Source organism: Lissotriton helveticus, chromosome 6 (assembly GCF_964261635.1).
Source record: "Lissotriton helveticus chromosome 6, aLisHel1.1, whole genome shotgun sequence".
NCBI classification, from domain to species: Eukaryota; Metazoa; Chordata; class Amphibia; order Caudata; family Salamandridae; genus Lissotriton; species Lissotriton helveticus.
In genome coordinates, this window is record NC_136067.1 from 359,597,719 (window position 1) to 359,619,432 (window position 21,714).

The window sequence follows — 21,714 nt, forward strand, 5'->3', positions numbered from 1 at the left end:
TTTTTGCTTGAGAACTATCAGGGTGCGTGTGACATCACTTCCCTCCGATGTCTCTACGTGACGTGCTCTATGCTAATTGGTGTCTCTACTGATTTCTTTAGGACTTATGGGGCATAAATCCTAAAGAAATTAGTAGGGACACTAATTATCATAGCGCACGTCACATGTCAAGCTGAGAGATGTTCATACTTCCAATGCCTATGTGGCTCGCGCCAGTGAAGAGATGAGGCAATACCGCTCGCTTTGTGCCCATGTTAACTGCACAGTTGCATCACACAGCAGGAATGTGTTAACTTAATAAAAGTTAGACAGGTGCACAGAAGATGGAGGCGGTACTCACCAGCGCCGGCCGGCCCTCCGCTCGGCCTTCACGAACTCCTTCCAGGTGTGGTCCTGCCGCACCTGGTCCTCCCGGCGCGCGGCCTCGTCCTTCTGCAGCGGGGCCCGGGGCCCTCTCTGCTGGCTCTGGGACGCCCCCTCACGGCCGCGGGTCAGCGAGCTGAAAGAAGCATAAGAGGCTGAGTCCAGCTTGGGCTTCAGGGTCTGGTCGGGCAGGCGGTACCCGGCCGAGGTGGCCCTCCGCGCGCCGTCCGGTCTGCTCATCATGCTGACGGGGGCTCCTATGCGCGCGCTGCACCCCCTCCCCGGCCCTTGCACTCCCCGGACGCGCCAAACGTCCGGGGCCTGTTTGCTTATTCTAACGGATTTTTAAATGACACTTTGCTCAAACTCTCTCAGTGTAAACCATGTGTGCTGCCAATGTCCCCGTGCCCCTCCTTGTGACTGCGCACTTCCCGCCGCCCCCAGCTGCCAGGCATGGCCGGGCCCTCCGAGGAGGGTGCAGAGCTCGCCCGCCAGCGATGAGTTCATGTTCAGATTTGTTTCCACTCCCTGCAGCTGGCCGCGGCGGCACAATGGAGGCAGGGCCCGGGCTCCCCTCGGAGTGTGTTTACAGTCTCCATTGGAGACCGGGCCTGCTGTCGCCGCGCGGCCTCATGAATATTGAGGAGAGAGACACCGGAAGAGAGGCAGAGGGCTGCTATTTACGGATCCCAGGCGGGGGCAGGCCCTGCGCTCCAAGCCAATTTGCCTTCCAGGAACTAAGGTGCAAAAAGCCCTGGGGGCTGTGTCAGAGTCGCAACCTCTCGTGTAGAGGCAGCGTTGAATAGCCTTTAAGCACACATTCGTTTTGCATTTATTCCAAACTCAATGAAAAATAATCACACTGGCCCTTTTGAAAATTGAGATTCTGTTTCAGACCATTCATGCCCATTGGGGTGGGGGGATACAAGGAGGAGCAGCGAGGAAAGGAGGCAAATGTTAGCTCCGAGGGGACAATGTAGACTACCATTTTATTTATGGAAAGCCCATCTAAAGGCAGAAATAAATTATGATGCATTTCTGTCAAGATTTCAGGTCTATTTCGGGCCAGGTTTTCTATTTGCATTATTGTAAATACTTGTATGCACAACTTAAAATATACCCAACGCCATAAGAACTCTTCATACCCGTGGGGGCAGCTTAAGGCATAGGGCTAAACAGCGGCCCAACAACGTCTTCCCACACTCTACCCCTATGTTTGCCTAAAACCGTGGTCAGCCCACCACCCATGTCACGCTGCTCTAAACTCCTGATTTGGAAGGACCACAGGACCCAAAATAACAAAACCCAAACCCAAGATATGAGGGGGGCACTGGGAACAGGCATCTATGAGAATCAGGGACAAGGGATAGCATTTTACCAATGGGGTAGCGGGGTCACAAGACGCTCAGAATATCAACTATTAGCCTAGATATAGTTACTGACCAAACATAAGGTCCTAAGATCTCCAGTCAATTTGACCCTAAGGCATTGCCAGGATTTAGAACCAGCATGGTATAGTCACTTGCTATAGAACAAATAATCTCTAGAAGAATGCCAAACCAGCAATCCACAAGGGGTCTGTAAAAATCAAACTTGTGTCAGGTGGGTGACCGCTGATTTGGGTACGGTTGAGGGGTGCAAGACCTGAACCCATGCTAGGAACCATCAGGCACAGACATCCTACTGCACGCTCACGCAGATTGGGCAGGCAAGTTCAGAAGGACTCACCCCTGCTTATGGCACACTTCTCTGGGATAAACATCACCCACCAAACAATTATCACCAAAAGTTCAGGAAGGAAATCTTCCAAAGCATCAGGACGTTAAGTGATTGGCAAAGTCTGTCCTTTGCAAATGCCCAGTGAGGCAAGATGATTTGATGCCTTGAATGTTTAATGGGACTACTGGACACCAGGTACCAGAATACAAGGAAAACTGGCTATAGCAAAGCAAAGCAAATTGATGCAGCTTACATTTTCAGTTAGTTTTAAGTCACACATATATACTGGCTTTGCCTAATTAACCAGGCTTGTTAAAGTTCAACAGCGGCCGGGTGGCAGGAGTGGGCAAACCCCTGGGACACTGAGTCTCATCAGCAGCTAACAGCTGAACTCGGATAGCTGTGGATGTTTGGTATGCCATAATGCCATTCTTTTAATGGAAACATTAGATCCCTTGGCATCAATAACAATTATTTTGGCGTAAAGTGAACCATTGTGTCTGGCAGTGAAAAACATACAACCAACAGGACTGTGTCTTGTTTGTATATGATGCATGTGTGACAAACATTGTACAACTGAGTGTACGTTCAGAGGTAAAGTAGTCCTTCATGCATGATTCCCAGAAGGCGGAACCATACACCCGAAAGTCAGCAGCATGTGGTGAGAGATGTAAATTCATTTGGGCTGGTTTAAGATGTGATTGAAACTGTGTCAAACAATGGATTAATGGGGCTATGTCAAACAAGCCAATGATTGAACAAGAGAGACCCAAATCTCAAAGTATGCAAACAATAGGCCAGGCAGACTGTATCAGAGGCTAGCCAGAACTAAAAACCAGACCTGGATGTGCTACACAAAAAACTGAAAAAGGTAACAACTCTATAAATTGCTTAAAAAGTTTAAGAGCAGCCTCTAAACAAGTACGACAGGTAGCACATCTAGCAACAGCGGAAGACTAACATTTGTGTTTTAAAAAATAGCAATGTTAAAAAACACAAGTCTTTGTTTTTTCACAATCCAAATTATAACAAGCATTGGCAATGCAAGTAGGCCTGACTAATAACTTAAAGTTTCTCTTCAGTCACTGATGATTTTACAAATTTGCTAAGTCATCATGCATTCCCCTGTCGTTTGTCCGGGTACTCATCCACCCACTGACTCATTCTAACATTTACCTACTTACCTATCCATCATAAAATAGACACACCAACTCCCACAAGCATATGGAAGATACATAAAAAAATATCACTAGAAAAAAGAAAAACATACCTCCACCTAAACGTGGTGGGAATATGTCCATTTATCCACCAACTGATGCATTCTAGCATTTACCTACTTACCCAGGCTCAATAAAATAGGCACACAACCTCCCACAAGAATATAGAAGATAAATAAAAAGAATTAAACTAGAAAAATGAAAAACCTTGTTTTACAGTTCCATTGTAGCTGCACTATGTATGAGCAACATGTTGGTCATTTTGGAGTGATAAAAACAATGATACTTTATGCACAATGCAATTTCAAGGTAGCTACTCTGTAGACATCATATTCGGAAGCTCTCTTCGAACGTTAATGCAAATAGCGCATCACTGTTGTATTAAACCAAGGTGGCTAACATAATGCTTTGGAACATGGTGGCCATCGTAGAACAGCAAAACAATGATACACTATGAACAATACAATTAATTCCAAGATGTTTTCCATTTTAGAAATAGTACTCTCTTAATATGAATAAAATGTACCTATTCTTATTGCCTAAAACAGATGGGTTTTAATTGACAAGGGTTGTCATACAGCAGTTTTAACTCTCTGAAATGACGACTAAAGCAGATTCATTTACAACCCTGTTTACGATGTGAAAGACTGAAACCAAATTGTCTTTTCACAAGATGCGGTGTAATGCAATTCTGCCCGAAAGCTAATATTTGCCCATCTGTCCATAGGTTTTTCATGAAATTTAAAGTCGGACAGATACCTTATGTAGACAATTTGTGGATTAAAAGAGATGGAATTCAATACCATCCCAGTTGTCAATACTGTGGTGCTATGATACAGGGCTTGAATCATGTTTTGTGTTTTTTCTCCTAGTTTGAGGTATTCGCAGATACAATTCATTAGACCTATCTTTTAAAATAACCAGAAGAAACAAACACTTGAAGCACTTTGTCTGCCGTTAAACCTTCCTACGGTGAATATGTTATCCTTGATATATATTTTTGGCTCGTTTCTTAAGCTGTAAGCCTTTATTTGATAATGTAGTTTTTACCATTTTATTAGTTTTTTTGTGATATTGTGGTTATTGACTACTATTTGATGAACGGTATTTTAATGTAAAATATTTTATTGTATTAATATATGTTCTTTCTTTTTTTATCTTGTTGAATTGTGGTTTTGTAATGTTTCAGTGTAACCACTCCTGATATAAAAAATAATGAATAAATACATAAATAGTGACCACACAGGATGCAGAACATTGCAGATGAAATGATGGGCAAGCAACCAGTCCCATAAGATTGTCTAGGGAGCTGCAGGCCACTTAAAAACGAAGAAATGACAAAAACCAATAGTTCACTCCTTCAGGACATTTTGGCTTTGCCAACTGCTTTTGGCAGAGCTTTATAGGATTGGGATTCTGTGCCACCCTGTCAAAATTTAAAAAATGAATTAAAATAGACAATGGTGGTTGCATCATTCCACTGACGTGTACATGAGTCAGAATGATCCTGGTGCAATTTACTTTATTGTTTTATTTACAGATCCAAGATGGTGGATGCCATTTGGATCAGTAAATACAAGCATAAAATTGTTTTTTTTAAGATTAAGTAAAAAAAAAAAGCACCACAGGTGTTGGGTGCGCAAGAGGGAGGTAACAGAGGGTCGGGTGGGTGGATGAAGAGAAAAAGCAGAACACGGAGAGCGGGGAAGCTCTCCTGAGAGAGGACACCACGAGCACAGGGTGGGGGGAGAGAAACACATGTGAGGGAGAGCAGTGCAGGGGGAGAGAAGGACCCAGACGAAAGAGAGTAACACAGAATGGGAGAGGGGAGAGGAGCACACAAAGGATACATCTGGAAATTACATACACTTGTGATGGGATGCTTACGCAAAACAACCAAAAGAGAGCAGCATGGGATGGGGACAAAAGGTACATGGATGAAAGAGAACAGCATGGAGTGGGACAAGGAGGGAGGAGATCCTGAGGGAGACAGCTGGAAAACACAAACGCTCTTGTAGAGTACTTAAGCAAAAAGTAGTTATCTAAAACTAAGCAGTGGGTGGGCACAAGTAACGGGGCTAGGCTCCAAGAGAGAAATAAACACAACATGGACAAGGAAAGACATCAAATAAGAATCAACCAAATGAGAGTGACAATAATGGCAACCAATGGTAAGCAACGGACGGGCATTACATGTAAGATCTGATAAGCTGACAATAGGTCTTTTGCAACCTGACAGCTTACAATGTCAAGCAGGCTCAACTTTAAAAGGAGAACAAAATAAATAAAAACGGCCCCAAAAAGTAAAAAAATGGAAAACTAAAGGACTGACCACCAGCCTAGACAACGAAGCTCACTTATTTTCAGGCGGGTGTGCACATAAGATAGGGGCAAATGCCAGCACCCACAGGGCAATTGAGCCAACGGCTGAAATAGGCAAACCAATTTCCTGCGCATGGAAGCATAATGAGAATGACATTTGAACAGGCAGAAGGAAGCTGTCCCAAAGACCCTATATATATGTATGTAGAGATTTTTTTTGCAAGGTCCTGACAGACACCACCCCACGTAAGACGGTCTAGCAATGATCACCATAGCACTAACCTATCTACCCCCCCAAAGGACTTATCTGACATGGTAACCAACACCAAAACCTTTACTAGCTGAGGTTATCTGTGAAATTCCATGAAACAAAATACCAGCCTACACCCTTCAGCACAATGTAATAACAATCTACCCTTAAAGGCCTGTTGGATTTAATAAATCACTGAGGCCCACCCTGTTCAATGCATATATGGCCACTCTGGCCACCAGAGTCAGAGTCCACTGCATGAACTTAATTTCATATGCTGGCAACACTCAGCTCATACTCTCCCTCTCCGCTGACCCCGCTAACACCAAAAATAATTTCCACAAATGCATGACCAGCGTCGCAATCTGGATGCAGAACAACTGCTTCAAGCTAAACTTTGACAAAAAGGAGGTACTCTTTTTTGGGAAGAATACCAACTCCTGGATCAACACCAGGTGGTCAGCAGACTTGGGCCCCACCCCCACACCAGCAGACCACACCAGGAACCTCAGCATCATACTTGACAGCAGACTCACAATGAAAAACCAAATCAATGCAGTCTCCTTAGCATGTTTTTCTCATGCTCTGGAAAATCTTTAAGTGGATCCCCATCAGCACCGTCATCCAGGCCCTCATTACCAGTTGCCTAGACAACAGCAATGCTCTCTACATTGGAGTCACCACCCAGTTACTAATCAGACTGCAGACCATCCAGAACTAATCAGCCAGGCTCATCCTCGACCTACCTAAGTGAGCCCACAACACCCCCACTCCAAAACCTTCACTGGTTCCCCAAACATAAAAAGTGTCAGTTCAAAATGCTGACCCATGCCCACAAAGCCTTACACAATCAAGGACCAGCCTACCTAAACCACAGAGTGAACCTCCACACAAACGTCAGACATCTGTGCTCCGCCCCCGTCTCACGCACCCACAACCCGTGCTTCCGAAGAAGCAGAAGCAGCGGCTGATCTTTGTCGTAGTTGGCCTGGAACAACGTCCCCCTCCACCTCCGGACCTCTACCACCCTGCAGGAATTGAGACATGGACTAAAGACCTGGCTGTTTGACTAATAGCGACCAGCAGCAACAACCGCCCCAGTGCCTAGATACCCTTGTGGGTGATAAGCAGCTCTTTACAAATCGTGATTGATTGATTGATAAATGTATTTCACAATAAGTAAGTCAGTACAATTGCCTTCATCCTAAATTTTTGTAATAAACAGTTCAGAACTGTTGCATCTGACATAACTTTTCACAATGAACTAAATCAAGCCAAGAGCATTCTTCATTGGTTTATCACCATAAGACACAGAGGCCTCATGAATTGCACATAAGAAAATGAACTTACTACGGGACACATCATTTACAACGCATTTGATACATCGCATGCCATTACAACGTGCAAGTCGTTACAACTACGCATTGTTACATCACACGCCATTACAACGCAAGTCATTACAACGACTTGCTGTATGGGACAGAAGGTGTTGGATTTGTTGGATTTTTCCAACTGGATTTGGAATAGTAAATTATACTACTCCTAAGTCCAGCGCGCCCCCTACAGCAAGTCATTGTAACAACTTGCTCATGCATATATACAAAACCTTGCACAACATCTGCCCCTTCTACCTCAACAATCCCATTATCTTCAACATCCCTACCTGACAACTCAGCTCATCCAGACTCCTTCTCACACATTCCCTGCATACACAGAACCAGGAGGCATATGTAGGTAATTTCTATTTTGCGATTCTCAAATAGCGATTCTTATGGAATCGCTATTTGAGAATAGCAAAATGGAATGTAGGTAATAATTCGCAATTTTTTTTGCAAATCTCTAACATTCCTTATTTGCGATTAGCAAATTGCGAATCGTAATTAAGGAATGAGTGTCCCATACCATTCATTCCTATGGGCCTAAAGGCCCATAGGAATGAACGGGGATACATTTTCAAATTGCGATTTTCTGTGAGAAAATCGCAATTTGAGAATCGCAATTTCAAGGGTGCCAGAGTGTCCAAAGGACACCTGTTGCATCCCTGGAATGTGCCTGTAAGTACATGTGGCACACAGCCATGATGTCTGTGCGCCACATGGCACTTTGAATTTTAAAAAAAATGCATTTTTAAAAAAAAACTCTTTATTATATAAAAAGAAAACAAACAATCAAGGCAAAAAGAGCATTACAATACAGGCGCTTTTTCTGAGCGGGAAGGAAAAGGCAATAGCATCACAGTGCAAATCAATCAACAAAAATCAGAGGGGGGGCATATTCGGGGGAAAAAGACTAAAGATTTTAAAACATATGTATTAGAACAAATCATGGAACGTCAGGATCAGGGAGAATGTAAACATCTGGGACATCAGGAAGGGGTGGCGTGCATATATCTCCTCTGTAGGAGTTCCATTGATTCCAAATTTTATCCCATTTTTGGGGCCTACCTCGTGCCACATACACCGTCTTCTCTCAAAACATACACCGATCCATATTTTCCTTCCACACCGAGACCGTCGGCGGGCGGGGAGCGCCCCACAACTGTGCAACGTCTCGTTTAGCAATCATGTTGGCCAGGGTCGCCCATCGCGTCTGAGCCACGTCATAGTCATTCAGTTCCCACACATTCAGTAGACACCGCCTAGCTTCCGGTTGTATCTCGACTCCCGTGACCTCTTTCATGACCGCATGCACTCTATTCCAAAATGCAGCAACATCCGGACATTCCCAAATGATGTGAAGGAAAGTAGCAAGCCTAACCCCGACAAAACCGAGCTGGTGTTGACGGGAGACTCCTCCAGTCCCTGGTCCTCTTTCTTTTGGCCTTCTTCCCTGGGTCCCCCTCCCACTCCTTCTTTTTCGGTTAAAACCCTAGGGATTTAACTCAATGCGCACCTCTCACTGCACTCTCAGATCAGTTCAGTTGTTTCTTCGTGTTTCCTCACTCTTCGCACTATCCGTAAGGTGTCCCGTTTATTTATTTTTTTCTTTCTGTGCCCTCAAACTTATTCTGTCTGCGATGGTGATCTCCGGCTAGGACTATGGCAACGCCTTGTATAACGGTGTCCCCGCCTACCATCTTCGGAGACTCCAACTAGTGCAGAATCAGGCAGCCCGACTTGTCTACAATCTGTCCAAGTCCTATCATGTGACCCCGCTGCTCAAAGCTCTGCACTGGTTGCCTATCCGGGAGCACGCCTTGTTTAAGATGGGTTGTATCACCTTCCAGGCAAGGGCAGGGACAGCCCCTCACTTTATCTCCTCTGAGATCAAGGCATACTGTCCTAGCAGAGAGTTGCGTTCCTCTTCACAATCTCTTCTGGTTGTCCCTCGTTTCAAGAAGAAGAGGTTAGGTGGCGCAAAATTCTCTACCCTTGCGCCTACCTTCTGGAATGCCCTTCCTCTCTCCCTTAGATTTTCCACCCATTACTTAGAATTCCGCAAATCCTTAAAAACATTTTTGTTCGCCCAAGCTTTCCCAGGTTAGTTGGCCGGTTCTTCTCTTCCCCTTGGTTTTATGTCCCAGCGCCAAGAAACCGCGTGGTGTATGTGCGCTTAATAAATATTTTAATTTCAATTTCAATTTCAAGCCGACCACAAGCACGGATACATAACCCATCAACAGAATAACCCATTCGAATCAGTCGCGGGCCGGTAACACACACGGTGCAAGATCTTAAGTTGGACTAGTCGAAGACGGGCCGGTATCGCGACCTCCTTGGGTGAGGAAATCGCGGATTGCCAGTCCTCATCATCTAATAGTAAACCGTCTCTGGTCCAGACCTCCCTTAAGTGCGTTAACAGGTCAGACCGATCATTAATTAATTTCTTATAAATCAAAGAAATCGTGCTATCGGGCACATATCCGTCAAGTATCCGATCCTCTAACGGGGAAGATTCCGGAATAACGGTCCCAATGGGGAAAACAGAGCCCAACGCGTGACGAACCTGTAAATAGCGAAAAAATTCCCGATCACTCAATTCATATTCCGCCTTCAAGACCTCAAAAGTCTTAATCCTATCTTTAACCCAGAGATCACCCACTTTACTGATGCCAATCATATCCCATTTCCCAAAGCCTTTCGTCCTCCATAAACTACCCAGCTTGCAAGAATCGTACAAGGGGGTCGCCCGGGTCAGTCTCCCGCTCCACCCCATTGCCGCATTCGCACAATTCCACACCTGCACGGCAATCTTGGTAGGACCAGTAAGCGTCCGAATTGCAGATCTAGAGTATAGCGCCCTATTATAGTTCCCTCCCGGTAAAAGCCACCTATCCATCTCAAATGCAGGATCTAAACCCGGACCATACATACCGTGATTGATTGCACTCAATTGAGAGGCCCAATAGAAACGCCTGATATCTGGAAGAGCAATACCGCCGTCATACCAGGGAAGAGTACGTTTAGGGAGGGCGATACGGGCACGCCCATCCCAAATCAGCTGTCTTTGTAGACTCTCCACTTCCCGAAAGTATTTTGTAGGAATTGCGTCAAATGTATTCTGGAGTGCGTATAAAAACCGCGGTAGAGACATCATCTTGAAAAGGGTTGCTCGCCCGAGGGGGACAGAGGAAGGCCGCGACAGCCCACCACATCAGAACGCAACCGTTGCAGCGGAGGGAGTAAGTTACGTTCATATCTAGCTACGGGGTCCAAAGTGATAAAAATTCCTAAATATTTGAAACCCTTCTGTGTAACCTGTATTGGACAACCGCGCGGCAATGCAGGGGCGCCACCCGCGAGTACGTATATACAAGACTTGGACCAATTGATCACAAGGCCAGAATTGCGTCCAAATGAAATCAACACATCAAACAGCACGTTTAACGACTTTTGGGGCGAAGTGAGGTACAACAGAATATCGTCCGCATAGAGCGATATGCGATCTTCAAACTCAGGGGTCCACTGTATACCTCTCATCGATGGTTCCCAGCGCAACCATGCAGCCAGAGGCTCCAGGGCGAGTGCAAAGAGGAGTGGGGACAACGAACAGCCTTGCCGAGTACCCCTTCCCAGAGCGAAGGGACTGGATACTCGACCATTGACCACTACCTGTGCCAACGGAGCCTCATAGAGAAGTTTCACCCAGCTAATAAAGCCAGGACCAAGCCGAATTTCGCCAGAGCTGCCCACAAATACGACCATTCCACAGTGTCGAAAGCCATCGTGGCGTCAAGAGAGACCAAGATGGCCGATTCCAGAAGATATGGGGCTCTCGCTAGAGCGCCGTGTAGGCGTCTCAAATTCAGTGCTGTATTACGGCGCGGGATGAATCCAGATTGGTCCGGATGAATCAAGTCACTAATCACTTTGATAAGACGGTTAGCTAGTACCTTAGCAAGGATCTTTGGCTCCGCATTCAGAAGCGAAATGGGTCTGTAGGACGTACAACAAGCCCTTGGCTTTCCCTCTTTGTGAATCACTACTATCGATGCAAGACGCTGATCGTAAGGGAGGGAGCCAGTATCTCTTGATTCCATGAACATACCGCGGAGATATGGTGCAATCATGTCCGGACGCAACTTGTATAACTCAATAGGGAGACCATTGGGACCCATAGCCTTCCCCTAACGAAGAGAACGTATAGCAGTAGCTATCTCATCCACTGAAAGTGGCGCTTCCAGCAACTCCCTGTCTGAGTCCGATAGGCACGGCAGTGAAATATCTCTCAACAACTGGTGAGAGTCTTCTTCGGGTCTAACAGAAACTGGAGAATAAACCTCACGAAAATGATCAACGGAACATTCAACTATCTCGACAGGGTCAGTCACACGCATTCCATCAGGCCTCTCAATCACCGGAACCACATGACTCTCTCTCTCTTTTTTGTCCAACCAGGCAATCAACTTCCCAGCCTTGTCCCCCACATCATACAGCCGTCCTTGTCGCTCCCTACTCATGAGTTTAGCGGCATCAGTCACCAAGGCCCTATAATCAGACTGTTTGAGACCGAGGACATGAAGTTTGTCTCGGGTGATCCCCGACTCCAACTCTCTTTCCAGTTCAGTAATATCAGCCTCAAGTCGGACCACCGCCTCATTCCTGCTCTTTTTAGTACCAGCAATCAATGATAAGGCATGTCCACGAAGGACCGTCTTAAACGCTTCCCATAATGAGACAGAAGAAGACACCGATCCCTCATTCTCAAGAAAGTAGTGATCAAGGGACTGGACAAGTTCAGCACGGGTCTTAGGGTTCTGAAGATACCAGGGGTTAATCGAAGCCACTCGACCCCCAGTGCCCGGATTAATGTCCATATGGAGCCATACGGGAGAGTGATCCCAAATCCCCCTAGCTAAGTGTTTCATCTCCTTTATCAATGAGGCCTGTGCTGCCGGCATCAAAACATAGTCCAACCTGGACAGGCTACCATGGCACCCGAGTGGAAGGTAAACTGTGTCCGACCAGGGTGCATCACCCTCCAACAATCAATCAAGCCCAGAGTTTCCAGGAATCCACTCAACCATGATTGGGACCTTGCGAGATCTCGGGGGGGATGGCGGTCCTCCACCCCAGAAACAACAGAATTGAAGTCTCCGCCCATGATCAGCATACAGTCAGGAAGTCCCAGCACCACCCTCCCCAAATCAGAAAAGGTCGAGGACTGTAGACCAGGGGGGATGTAGACAGAAAGCAGCTTGATGGTCCTCCCCTCCCACCTACCAGTGAGGGCAGCGTAACGTCCTCTATCATCACACATTACATTGTCAACCTCCAGGGGAAGGGAGTTCCGAACAAGAATACCCACCCCCCTGGAACCGGAGGTGAAACCAGCATGGGCAGCAACGTGGTATCCCGCCTATTCATAGCATGACAAGTGTTCCCAATCAGATGTGTTTCCTGCAATAACACTACATCAGGGGAGAAATGTTTCAAGTATTGCAACACAACACCCCGTTTTATCCTGTCCCGCAATCCATTAACATTCCAACATAGAAGTCTCAACCCTCTACCCCCCATATTCGAAATGGTAGCAGAGCCCTCCCAACCCGCAGCGCAGCACCCAAATCAAATCGTAAATCAATACGTTGCCTTGAAAAAGAACCAAAACACACCCCAAACACTTCCCCCCTCCCCCCCACAAACCCAGGAAGCAAACACCCCCCATCCTGCACACCTGCATTAGACTCAAAAGCCACCCCAACTTGCAGTGTGCCTGTCGCCCTAACATAAAACTAATCTACAAGAAGAAACCCAGAGGAGGAAAGAGTCCCACCCCGCCACCTCAGGGTACACACAGAAGTCTTAGAAATGCGGGAGACGTCTAACCACAGTGACATATCATAAACAGTGTCAGTAACTCTGGAGCTACAGCTCATTCCTGATCAGGTTGGCCACCCTCAGCTCCGCCAGAATGTTCCGTGCGATCTCGTCGCTTAGGCAAGGAATCAAGCCAGTCACTCACTCTGTCAGGGCGATCAAAAAAAAATGTCCGGTCCTCATATTCAATCCGTAGTCGGGTCGGGAAAAGCATCGCATATTTCAGTCCCATGTCCCTCAGTCTCCGCTTCACTCCTTGGAACTCCATCCTCTGTTTCTGAACAGATTGTGTGAAGTCCGGGTAGAAGCTCACGGTGGTATTCTCAAATTTCACCGGGCCACCCGTTCGCGATGCCTGCAGGATAGCGTCTCTGTCCCTGAAATAGAAGATTCTAGCAATAATTGGGCGTGGTGGAGTACCGGTTTTAGGCTGACCACCCGGAACTCTATGCGCACGTTCCACGGCAAAGAATTTGCTGAGGCCTTTAGGAGCAAGATGCGTGAGGATGAGGTCTTCAACAAGGAGATCCGTGGAAGAGGCCGTGGAATTTTCCGACACACCAATGATGCGTTCGTTATTGCGTCGCGCCCGGCTTTCAAAATCCTCAAGTCGACGATTAAAGAGGTCATTAGAGGTCCGGAGATTACGCACCTCCGTTTGGAGGTCAGCAACATCCGTAGTGAGGCTGGAAGTCTTTAAGTCCAAAGATTTTACCTTTTCGTTGGTCTTTGATAAATCCATTCTGATAATATTGACGTCGATGGCCACTGTGTCTAGCTTGAGGGCGATGGCCTCATACTGTTGGTCCATAGAAGTCTTCATACCAGTGATGGCGCCCATGACATCTTGCAATGTAAGATCAGCCAACATGGCGGGGTCCTCGGTCACTTCACCCCGATTCCTATTCGCCCCTCCGGGTGACACCTTAGGCTGGGTGTAGCGGTCCATGACGTTCGTTTGAACGGAACCACGTCGGAGAGGGGTCTTGGTCTTGCGTTTCTCGCTGTCCGGTTTGCCCGCCATGTCGGGCGGCAAGCTCCCAGGAAGCGCCCTGGACCTGGTGAAAATGATTTGTGCGTTTTCCACCAATATTATCGATAGTAAGCTAGCGGGCACACGGCGTAGACCGCAGACACGCCGCCTTGGGCTATTGCGACAGGATAGAGATGCGAGAGGGTGAAGATCCAAAAACGAAACTGAAAGTGAACTCGGGGCAGCAACCAAGACTCCACCGCCGTTGTTGTTGAATTACAGCCTGGGCACTCAGATCACCCGAGGCCCGGAGATGTCCATGGGGCAGGCCTCAAAAGTTCAGAGTATCATAAGTTCGGTTCCCGGAGTCCAAATCGAGTTCTGAAAACAGCTCGTATGTCAGCTGGGCTGCGTCTTCAAAAGCCCGTCGATGTTGGCAGGATAATATTCAGGATAAAGGCTGGAGGTGGCAAGGGTCTCGGGAGCCCTGGGCTCACGCGGCCATCTTAGATGCACGTGTAGCTCCTCCAAAAAATGCATTTTTGAAGGAAATCGCAAAATGCCATCTACTTGAAGTAGGTGGCATTTTGCGATTCCTTATGTCAAAATCGCAATTTTTAAGGCACCCCTACATAGCATTTAAGGAGTCGCAAAATTGCGATTCCTTAAATGCTATAAGCAAAATAAGGAATCACAATTTTTGCGATTCCTTATTTTTCTAAGTGCCACCTACATACCAAAGGGGCGTTTGCGATTCACAAACGCCAAAATTCGGCGAATTTCGGTGTTTGCAATTCGCAAACGCCTACCTACATATGCCCCCAGGTACTGTGGGTGTGCCTTCTCTTTCATCGCTCCCATGATGTTTGTTTCCAGTTCAGGGAAGACCTGGCTTGTCAGTTTGGGCTGGACTGTTCCCATGAGGCACAGGGTCAAGACTGATTTGCATATGGCTGTGCCTGAACTGGGGTGGCGAAGTGAACTAAAGAATGATGATGGATTCAACCCAGATCTGTGACTAGGGATGAGTATCTGAAAAGTTTCAGCGCTCCGTCCATCATCTCCTTGTGTTTGCTATGTTTGCCCTGAGTTGGCAGGTTATGCCCAGACGTGGGTCCCTTGCTCACTTTGCCACTGGATTCAAGCTAGCTTGGCTGTGAGGGCTGTTAGCCCGAAACCGGTCCTAGGATGCTTGTTTCCGGTCCAGGGAAAACATGGCTTGGCAGTTCGGGCTGGACTGTTCCCATGAGGCACAGGGTAAAGACTGATTTGCATATAGTTGTGTCTGAACTGGGGAAGGGAAGTGAGCTAAGGAATGATGATGGATTCAACCCAGATCTGTGACTAGGGGTGAGTGTCTGAAAAGTTTCAGCTCTCCGTTCATCATCTCCTTGTGTTTGCTGTGTTCGCCCTAAGTTAGCAGGGTATGCCCAGACGTGCGTCACTTGCTCACTTTGCCACTAGATTCAAGCTAGAATGGCTGATGAAGGGTGTTACCCAGAAACCGGTCCCAAGATGCTTGTTTCCAGTTCAGGGAAGACCTGGCTTGGCAGTTTGGGCTTCACTATTACCATGAGGCACAGGGTCAAGACTGATTTTAATATAGCTGGGTCTGAACTGAGTTGGCGAAGTGAGCTAAAGAATGATGATGGATTCAACTCAGATCTGTGACAATGAAAGGTTATTTATTATGCCCAACTGATTCAGAGGCATTCTGAGAATTGTTTTAGGTGGTTATATTCATAACTTGGACATTTCTTTCCTGTGCCCAAATCATTTTAACAGTCTTGGATACTTTGGTTTGAAGTACAACATTTTGCGGGTACTATTGCTGGAGTTAGATGTGTTTTGTAAGATGTTATTGCATCTCTCCCTTATATACGGTTCAGTGAGTACACATTTATTGTTTTATGGAATTTATCGTAAGTGATGCGATAAGAGAGCCATTACAATGCTTAAATGGCTTCACTTTCGAAGATTATAGCAGAGTTCTGTGAATAAAAGGCATGTATATTTGTAAATATATATATATTCACTGAAAAAACCATAGGTTATAGACCATATATAGTTAGGAATTAGCATTTACAAAACCTTGAAAATTCACTGAAAAAACCATAGGTTATAGACCATATATAGTTAGGAATTAGCATTTAAAAAACCTTATTTTACTCACACAAAACCATTGAAATTCCATATATAGTTAGTTGCACTAACTATATATCGCGCACCCGCAATCCACTGCTGATGATGTCACATATTACATCATTCATGACATGGTCAGTGACATCACTGATGACATCACTGATGACATCTCAAATGACATCACTGATGACATCACTGATGACATCATCCAGTGACTGTGTGTTTCTGTAAAGTTTAAATATGTTTTACATATTGAAGAATGAGTAGATGTATAAGTGTCTGGACGAAGGATTTAGTAGGTGCATGACTGAATGTATGAGTGAGTGATTAAATGTGTCTCACTGAGTGCATGGGTTAGTGACTAAACTGTCTTAATTTGTGCATCATTATGTCTGTTGTTCTGTAAACTGCTGCATGTGTTGATCAGTAGCTATATGATTAACTATATGGGTTATTGATTGATTGTCCAAGTATTTGTATGGGAGACTGAGTGTGTGTGTGGCTGGCTGGGAGGTGTGTGACTCTGTGCAGATCAATGTGTACTTGTATCAATGATTGTATAAGAAAGTAAGTATGTGTTAGTATATGTTTGAAAATGTAAGGTGCTCTATGTTTAACTGTATAGACAAGAAAATGGAAGTGTGATTGATTCTTTACAGGACTGACTAGGTGTGTGAGTAACTCCATGGATGAGTGGCAGAGTGTGAGTGTCTGTATAGGTGTATGAGTGCATATGATAGTGTTGTAAAGATGAGTGATTGTATGTATGAATGATTGTATGGGTGAATGAGTGAATGTGTGTGTAGACGTAGGAATCAGTGAGTACGTATGTAGTAACTAGTATTGGTGCGTCAATGGTTTCAAAAATTATACTCTGTATTTAACACTGGGTGAAACAGAGGTTATATTAAAATGTGAGGAGATGCATTGTATTGTCACATGAATGATATCATCAGTGATGTGGTCATTGATGTCAAATGAGATGTCATCAGTGATGTCATCAGTGATGTCATTTGAGATGTCATCAGTGATGTCACTGACCATGTCATGAATGATGTAATATGTGACATCATCAGCAGTGGATTGCGGGTGCGCGATATATAGTTAGTGCAACTAACTATATATGGAATTTCAATGGTTTTGTGTGAGTAAAATAAGGTTTTTTAAATGCTAATTCCTAACTATATATGGTCTATAACCTATGTTTTTTTCAGTGAATTTTCAAGGTTTTGTAAATGCTAATTCCTAACTATATATGGTCTATAACCTATGGTTTTTTCAGTGAATTTCAATGGTTTTTTAATAGCAAATATCATAAGCTGTCGAATGTCAAGTACGTGGTAAGTGAAAACATTTTCGTGTTTATGCACACTGATCTGCTTTGAATGGTGCCCCCCCCCCTCATTTCTATTAGGAGTACTCTCTCTTTGCACATAGTGAAGGGTAGTTAACGCAGGCCTTTGCCCCCGTTGTAATACGTCGTGCCTGCTTCTCTCTCCATTTGATTGATTGTTATCCAAGTATTTACTGTTTTAGAATTGGTTCTCTTTGGTTCATTCTCTATTTACAAACAAACACAGAGTCGCAATACTCTGTTTAGTCTTTGCAGATAACGAAAAATCGTGTAAAAAAAAAAGAAAAGGAATCGAGCAAAATCAGTAGGCCACTAATGGGATCTCTTTTTGACCTCGCTAAAATAGAAACATTAGGAACAACCCCTCATGACAAATACAAAACTAGTGAGATGAACTGAACTCCACACAATGATGGCTGCAAAACAGCTCGGCTCCGCCACCCACCCCGCCCAAAATAACGATAAAGAGCGGCTGCCATGATTGGTTGCGGAATGGCCACGACGGAGCTACGAAATGGTGCTGCTCTCATGCTAACCCCAGCTTCAGTCTGAAACATCCAGAAACACTGTAGACTACCAATTCGATCAGTTCCGGTAGCGCCCCAATGTAACCCGGTAGAGAAGAACTAGCCCTCCCCTCTTTGACTGATGGTTCTTGTTGCCTGTCCCTTCTGTTGTCATTTAACAGAACTATTTAGCCTGCTGAAAGGGGTTGTGTTCCGACCGCTGGTTGGTGGAGACATTTTGACTATATTCTGGACCTGCGTTGTCGCGTAATGCGTCATATGACGCGCCGCGTTAGCGCATCCGGAAGTCATCCGGGGCGCGCAGCGCGTAACGTAAGCATAACAAGTCATGTGACTTGTTAATAAAACTTTTCATTGGTTCATTTTACTTTTCTTATTTTAATGATGAAAGGCTTGGTCATATGACCTAAAAATTACGCTTTTTATTACTTCCGAACATTATTTTTTCTTAAATATATGTTATAATGTTCCAGGCTAATGTACTTTCCCGGAAAATTTACAACTGTCCTGCAAGTAAAATATATTCTTTTTTCGAGAAAAAGAGCGTTTCTTCGTCCCATGACGGAGCCGTTGAGCAAAAGAGGGTCGACCTGCTGTCTTAGTCGCCGATACGCCTGAATATGAGATTCTTATCGATCACTTTATGTTGCAGGAGTAGAAAACACAACAGCCCTTGACCATTTATCTTTACTGCGTTCCTTCGTATTATACCTTTTACCCTTCATGTAATTGATCTGCTTTATTTCACTTGCCTTTTAATGATTCTAAAACAGTGACTATTATTAAAAACTTTACCAATGTATATACTACTACCATGTTTTCTTTTAAAAACGTTTATTGTGAAAATTTCATTATACAAATACGAGCCTATAACCACGTGGGCCGGCCACGGAGCAAACTGTAATCGTATATGATGAGTAGACATTTACACTGTAGAGGAACGTAACGGGCGGGCCATTAGGTTGCAAGAACTAAGGTGTCTAACAGTTACGGAATCGGTGGACGTACATTTTATAATTAAAATACGACAGGGTCAGTTACAATAAAATTATCTAGATATACATTTGCGGGCAAGTACCATGGGTGACGTTAATTCGAACTTTCAATAGTACAGTAATCAATAACACATCAGAACTTAATATCAATAGGGATGTCGAAATATTCAATCAATTCTCGTCCCCGCCCGCCATGTGCTTCAAAACTGCATACGTATCTCGTGATTTCAAGGTTCTGCAACCAGTACACAACAAGGAGTTACGAGTCCCATTTATTCCGGCGCCATTTTGGGCGAGGACGGGCAGGTCCAGGATATAGTCAAAATGTCTCTACCAACCATCGACTATGATGATGTTCATATGCTGTATTTATTAGAGTAACACTCATCTGTCCACATGAAATTAATTTGCCACAATCTAAACATGTCATTTTAATCTTTCCAAAGTTCTTCTAAATATTTGGGACCGTTTCCCTTGCCTCTGATGCTGTCAGTGCCACTTCTTTGATGAATGTACTACCAGGTCAGGGGTTCTCCTCCAAATCTCTCTTTTATGCAGCACTATAATTAATTGGTGCCACCTCTCCATATGACGATGCATGGTATAGTTACCATAACTATATTTTTTTTCGGTTCCTCTGGAGAGTTCATCGTGGCAGATGAAGCGTGTAACGTACCGGGCATTTACCTTTTTTTGCATGTACAGGAAAGGAAAAAAAAATCGAGCGTCCGAGTTCTAAGGTGTCCCAGGGCCATTTTAGTGGACCAGGCCCAAATCCAAAGAACAGGCCGCCATTTTGAGAGTCCTGTTGCAGCCGCCTGTCGCTGTAGCATCAAGAGCAGCCGAAACTCAGCTGAATGGCAACTGAAACGGTAAAGGGGCGCCCCACTACAGCAGACGAGCCTCCACCTAGGAAGGCCCGTTCACGCCGCCTCCCCCCCCCCCTTCGGGCACCCCACGCCGTTATTCGGAGCAGTATTGTAGGATGGCCACACCAGTGCAGCAACTTGCTAGACACCACCTCGGTGGTAACCGAATCTCAGCGCCTTGTGGTGTCTTCTATTCAGAAAACATTGTTGTGCTGCCTTCGACCTATTCGCCGCAAGTGCGCAGGCAACTCAGCTGCATAGCTTGCTAGACACCACCTCGGTGCTAACCGAATCTCAGCGCCTTGTGGTGTCTTCTATTCCAAAAATATTCTTGCGCTACCTTTGCCCCATTCACACATCGGTCCGCTACTGACGCCATCTCACAGGCTAATGGGGCGCCCCACGCCGAGTTTCAGCATTGTAGGATGACCACACCAGTACAGCAACTTGCTAGACATCACCTCGGTGCCATCCGGATCTCGGCGCCCCACTGCAGATGAAGTGCCTCTCAACTATGAAACCACCACGGTGACATCCGGATCTTGGCGCCTTGTGCTGGTTCCGGCCTATTCACACATCGGTCCGCTACTGACGCCATCTCACAGGCTAATGGGGCGCCCCACGCCGAGTTTCAGCATTGTAGGATGACCACACCAGTACAGCAACTTGCTAGACATCACCTCGGTGCCATCCGGATCTTGGCATCTCAACGCCTAGTGGTATCTTCCATACAGAAAATATTGTTGCGCTGCCTTTGGCCCCATTCGCACATCGGTCCGCAACTGACACCATCTCACAGGCCAACAGGGCGCCCCACGCCGACTTTTACCATTGTAGGATGGCCACACCAGTACCACAACTTGCTAGACACCACCTCGGTGCCATCCGAATCTTGGCATCTCAGCGCCTTGTGGTGTCTTCTAGTCAGAAAATATTGTTGCGCTGCCTTTGGCCCCATTCGCACATCGGTCCGCTACTGACGCCATCTCACAGGCCAACGGGGCGCCCCACGCCGACTTTCAACATTGTAGGATGGCCTCACCAGTGTGGCAACTTACTAGACACCACCTCGGTGCCATCCGGATCTTGGCGCGTTGTGCTGCCTTCGGCCTATTCGCACATCGGTCCGCTACTGACGCAAACTCACAGGCCAACGGGGCGCCCCACGCCGACTTTCAGCATTGTAGGATGGCCACACCAGTGCTGCAACTTGCTAGACACCACCTCGGTGCCATCCGGATCTTGGCATCTCAGCGCCTTGTGGTGTCTTCTATTCAGAAAACATTGTTGCGCTGCCTTTGGCCCCATTCGCACATCGTTCCGCTACTGACGCCATCTCACAGGCCAACGGGGCACCCCACGCCGACTTTCAACATTGTAGGATGGCCACACCAGTGCACCTTACTAGACACCACCTCGGTGCCATCCGGATCTTGGCGCGTTGTGCTGCCTTCGGCCTATTCGCACATCGGTCCGCTACTGACGCGAACTCACAGGCCAACAGGGCGCCCCACGCCGACTTTCAGCATTGTAGGATGGCCACACCAGTGCTGCAACTTGCTGGACACCACCTCGGTGCCATCCGGATCTTGGCGCGTTGTGTTGCCTTCGGCCTATTCGCACATCGGTCCGCTACTGACGCCGCCTCACGTGCCAACGTATTTTCTCCGCATTTTATACCCTATGCCGCATAACAGGTCATGTGACTTGTTTATAAAACTTTT

General features: G+C 46.0%; 1 protein-coding gene across 3 annotated transcripts in view; it reads right to left on the bottom strand.

Annotated features, from left to right (window-relative positions):
- Positions 1–21,714, bottom strand: part of CIMIP5 (ciliary microtubule inner protein 5) — an 88,408-nt gene that overhangs the window by 45,854 nt on the left and 20,840 nt on the right. For 2 of the 3 annotated variants that reach the window (XM_078646781.1, XM_078646780.1), the window contains exon 2: positions 341–499. In XM_078646781.1, the coding sequence (XP_078502907.1) occupies positions 341–499 (159 nt within the window). Of the gene's footprint in view, positions 1–340; positions 989–21,714 lie in introns of those variants that run through there. The other variant, XM_078646779.1, reaches the window with a different exon arrangement.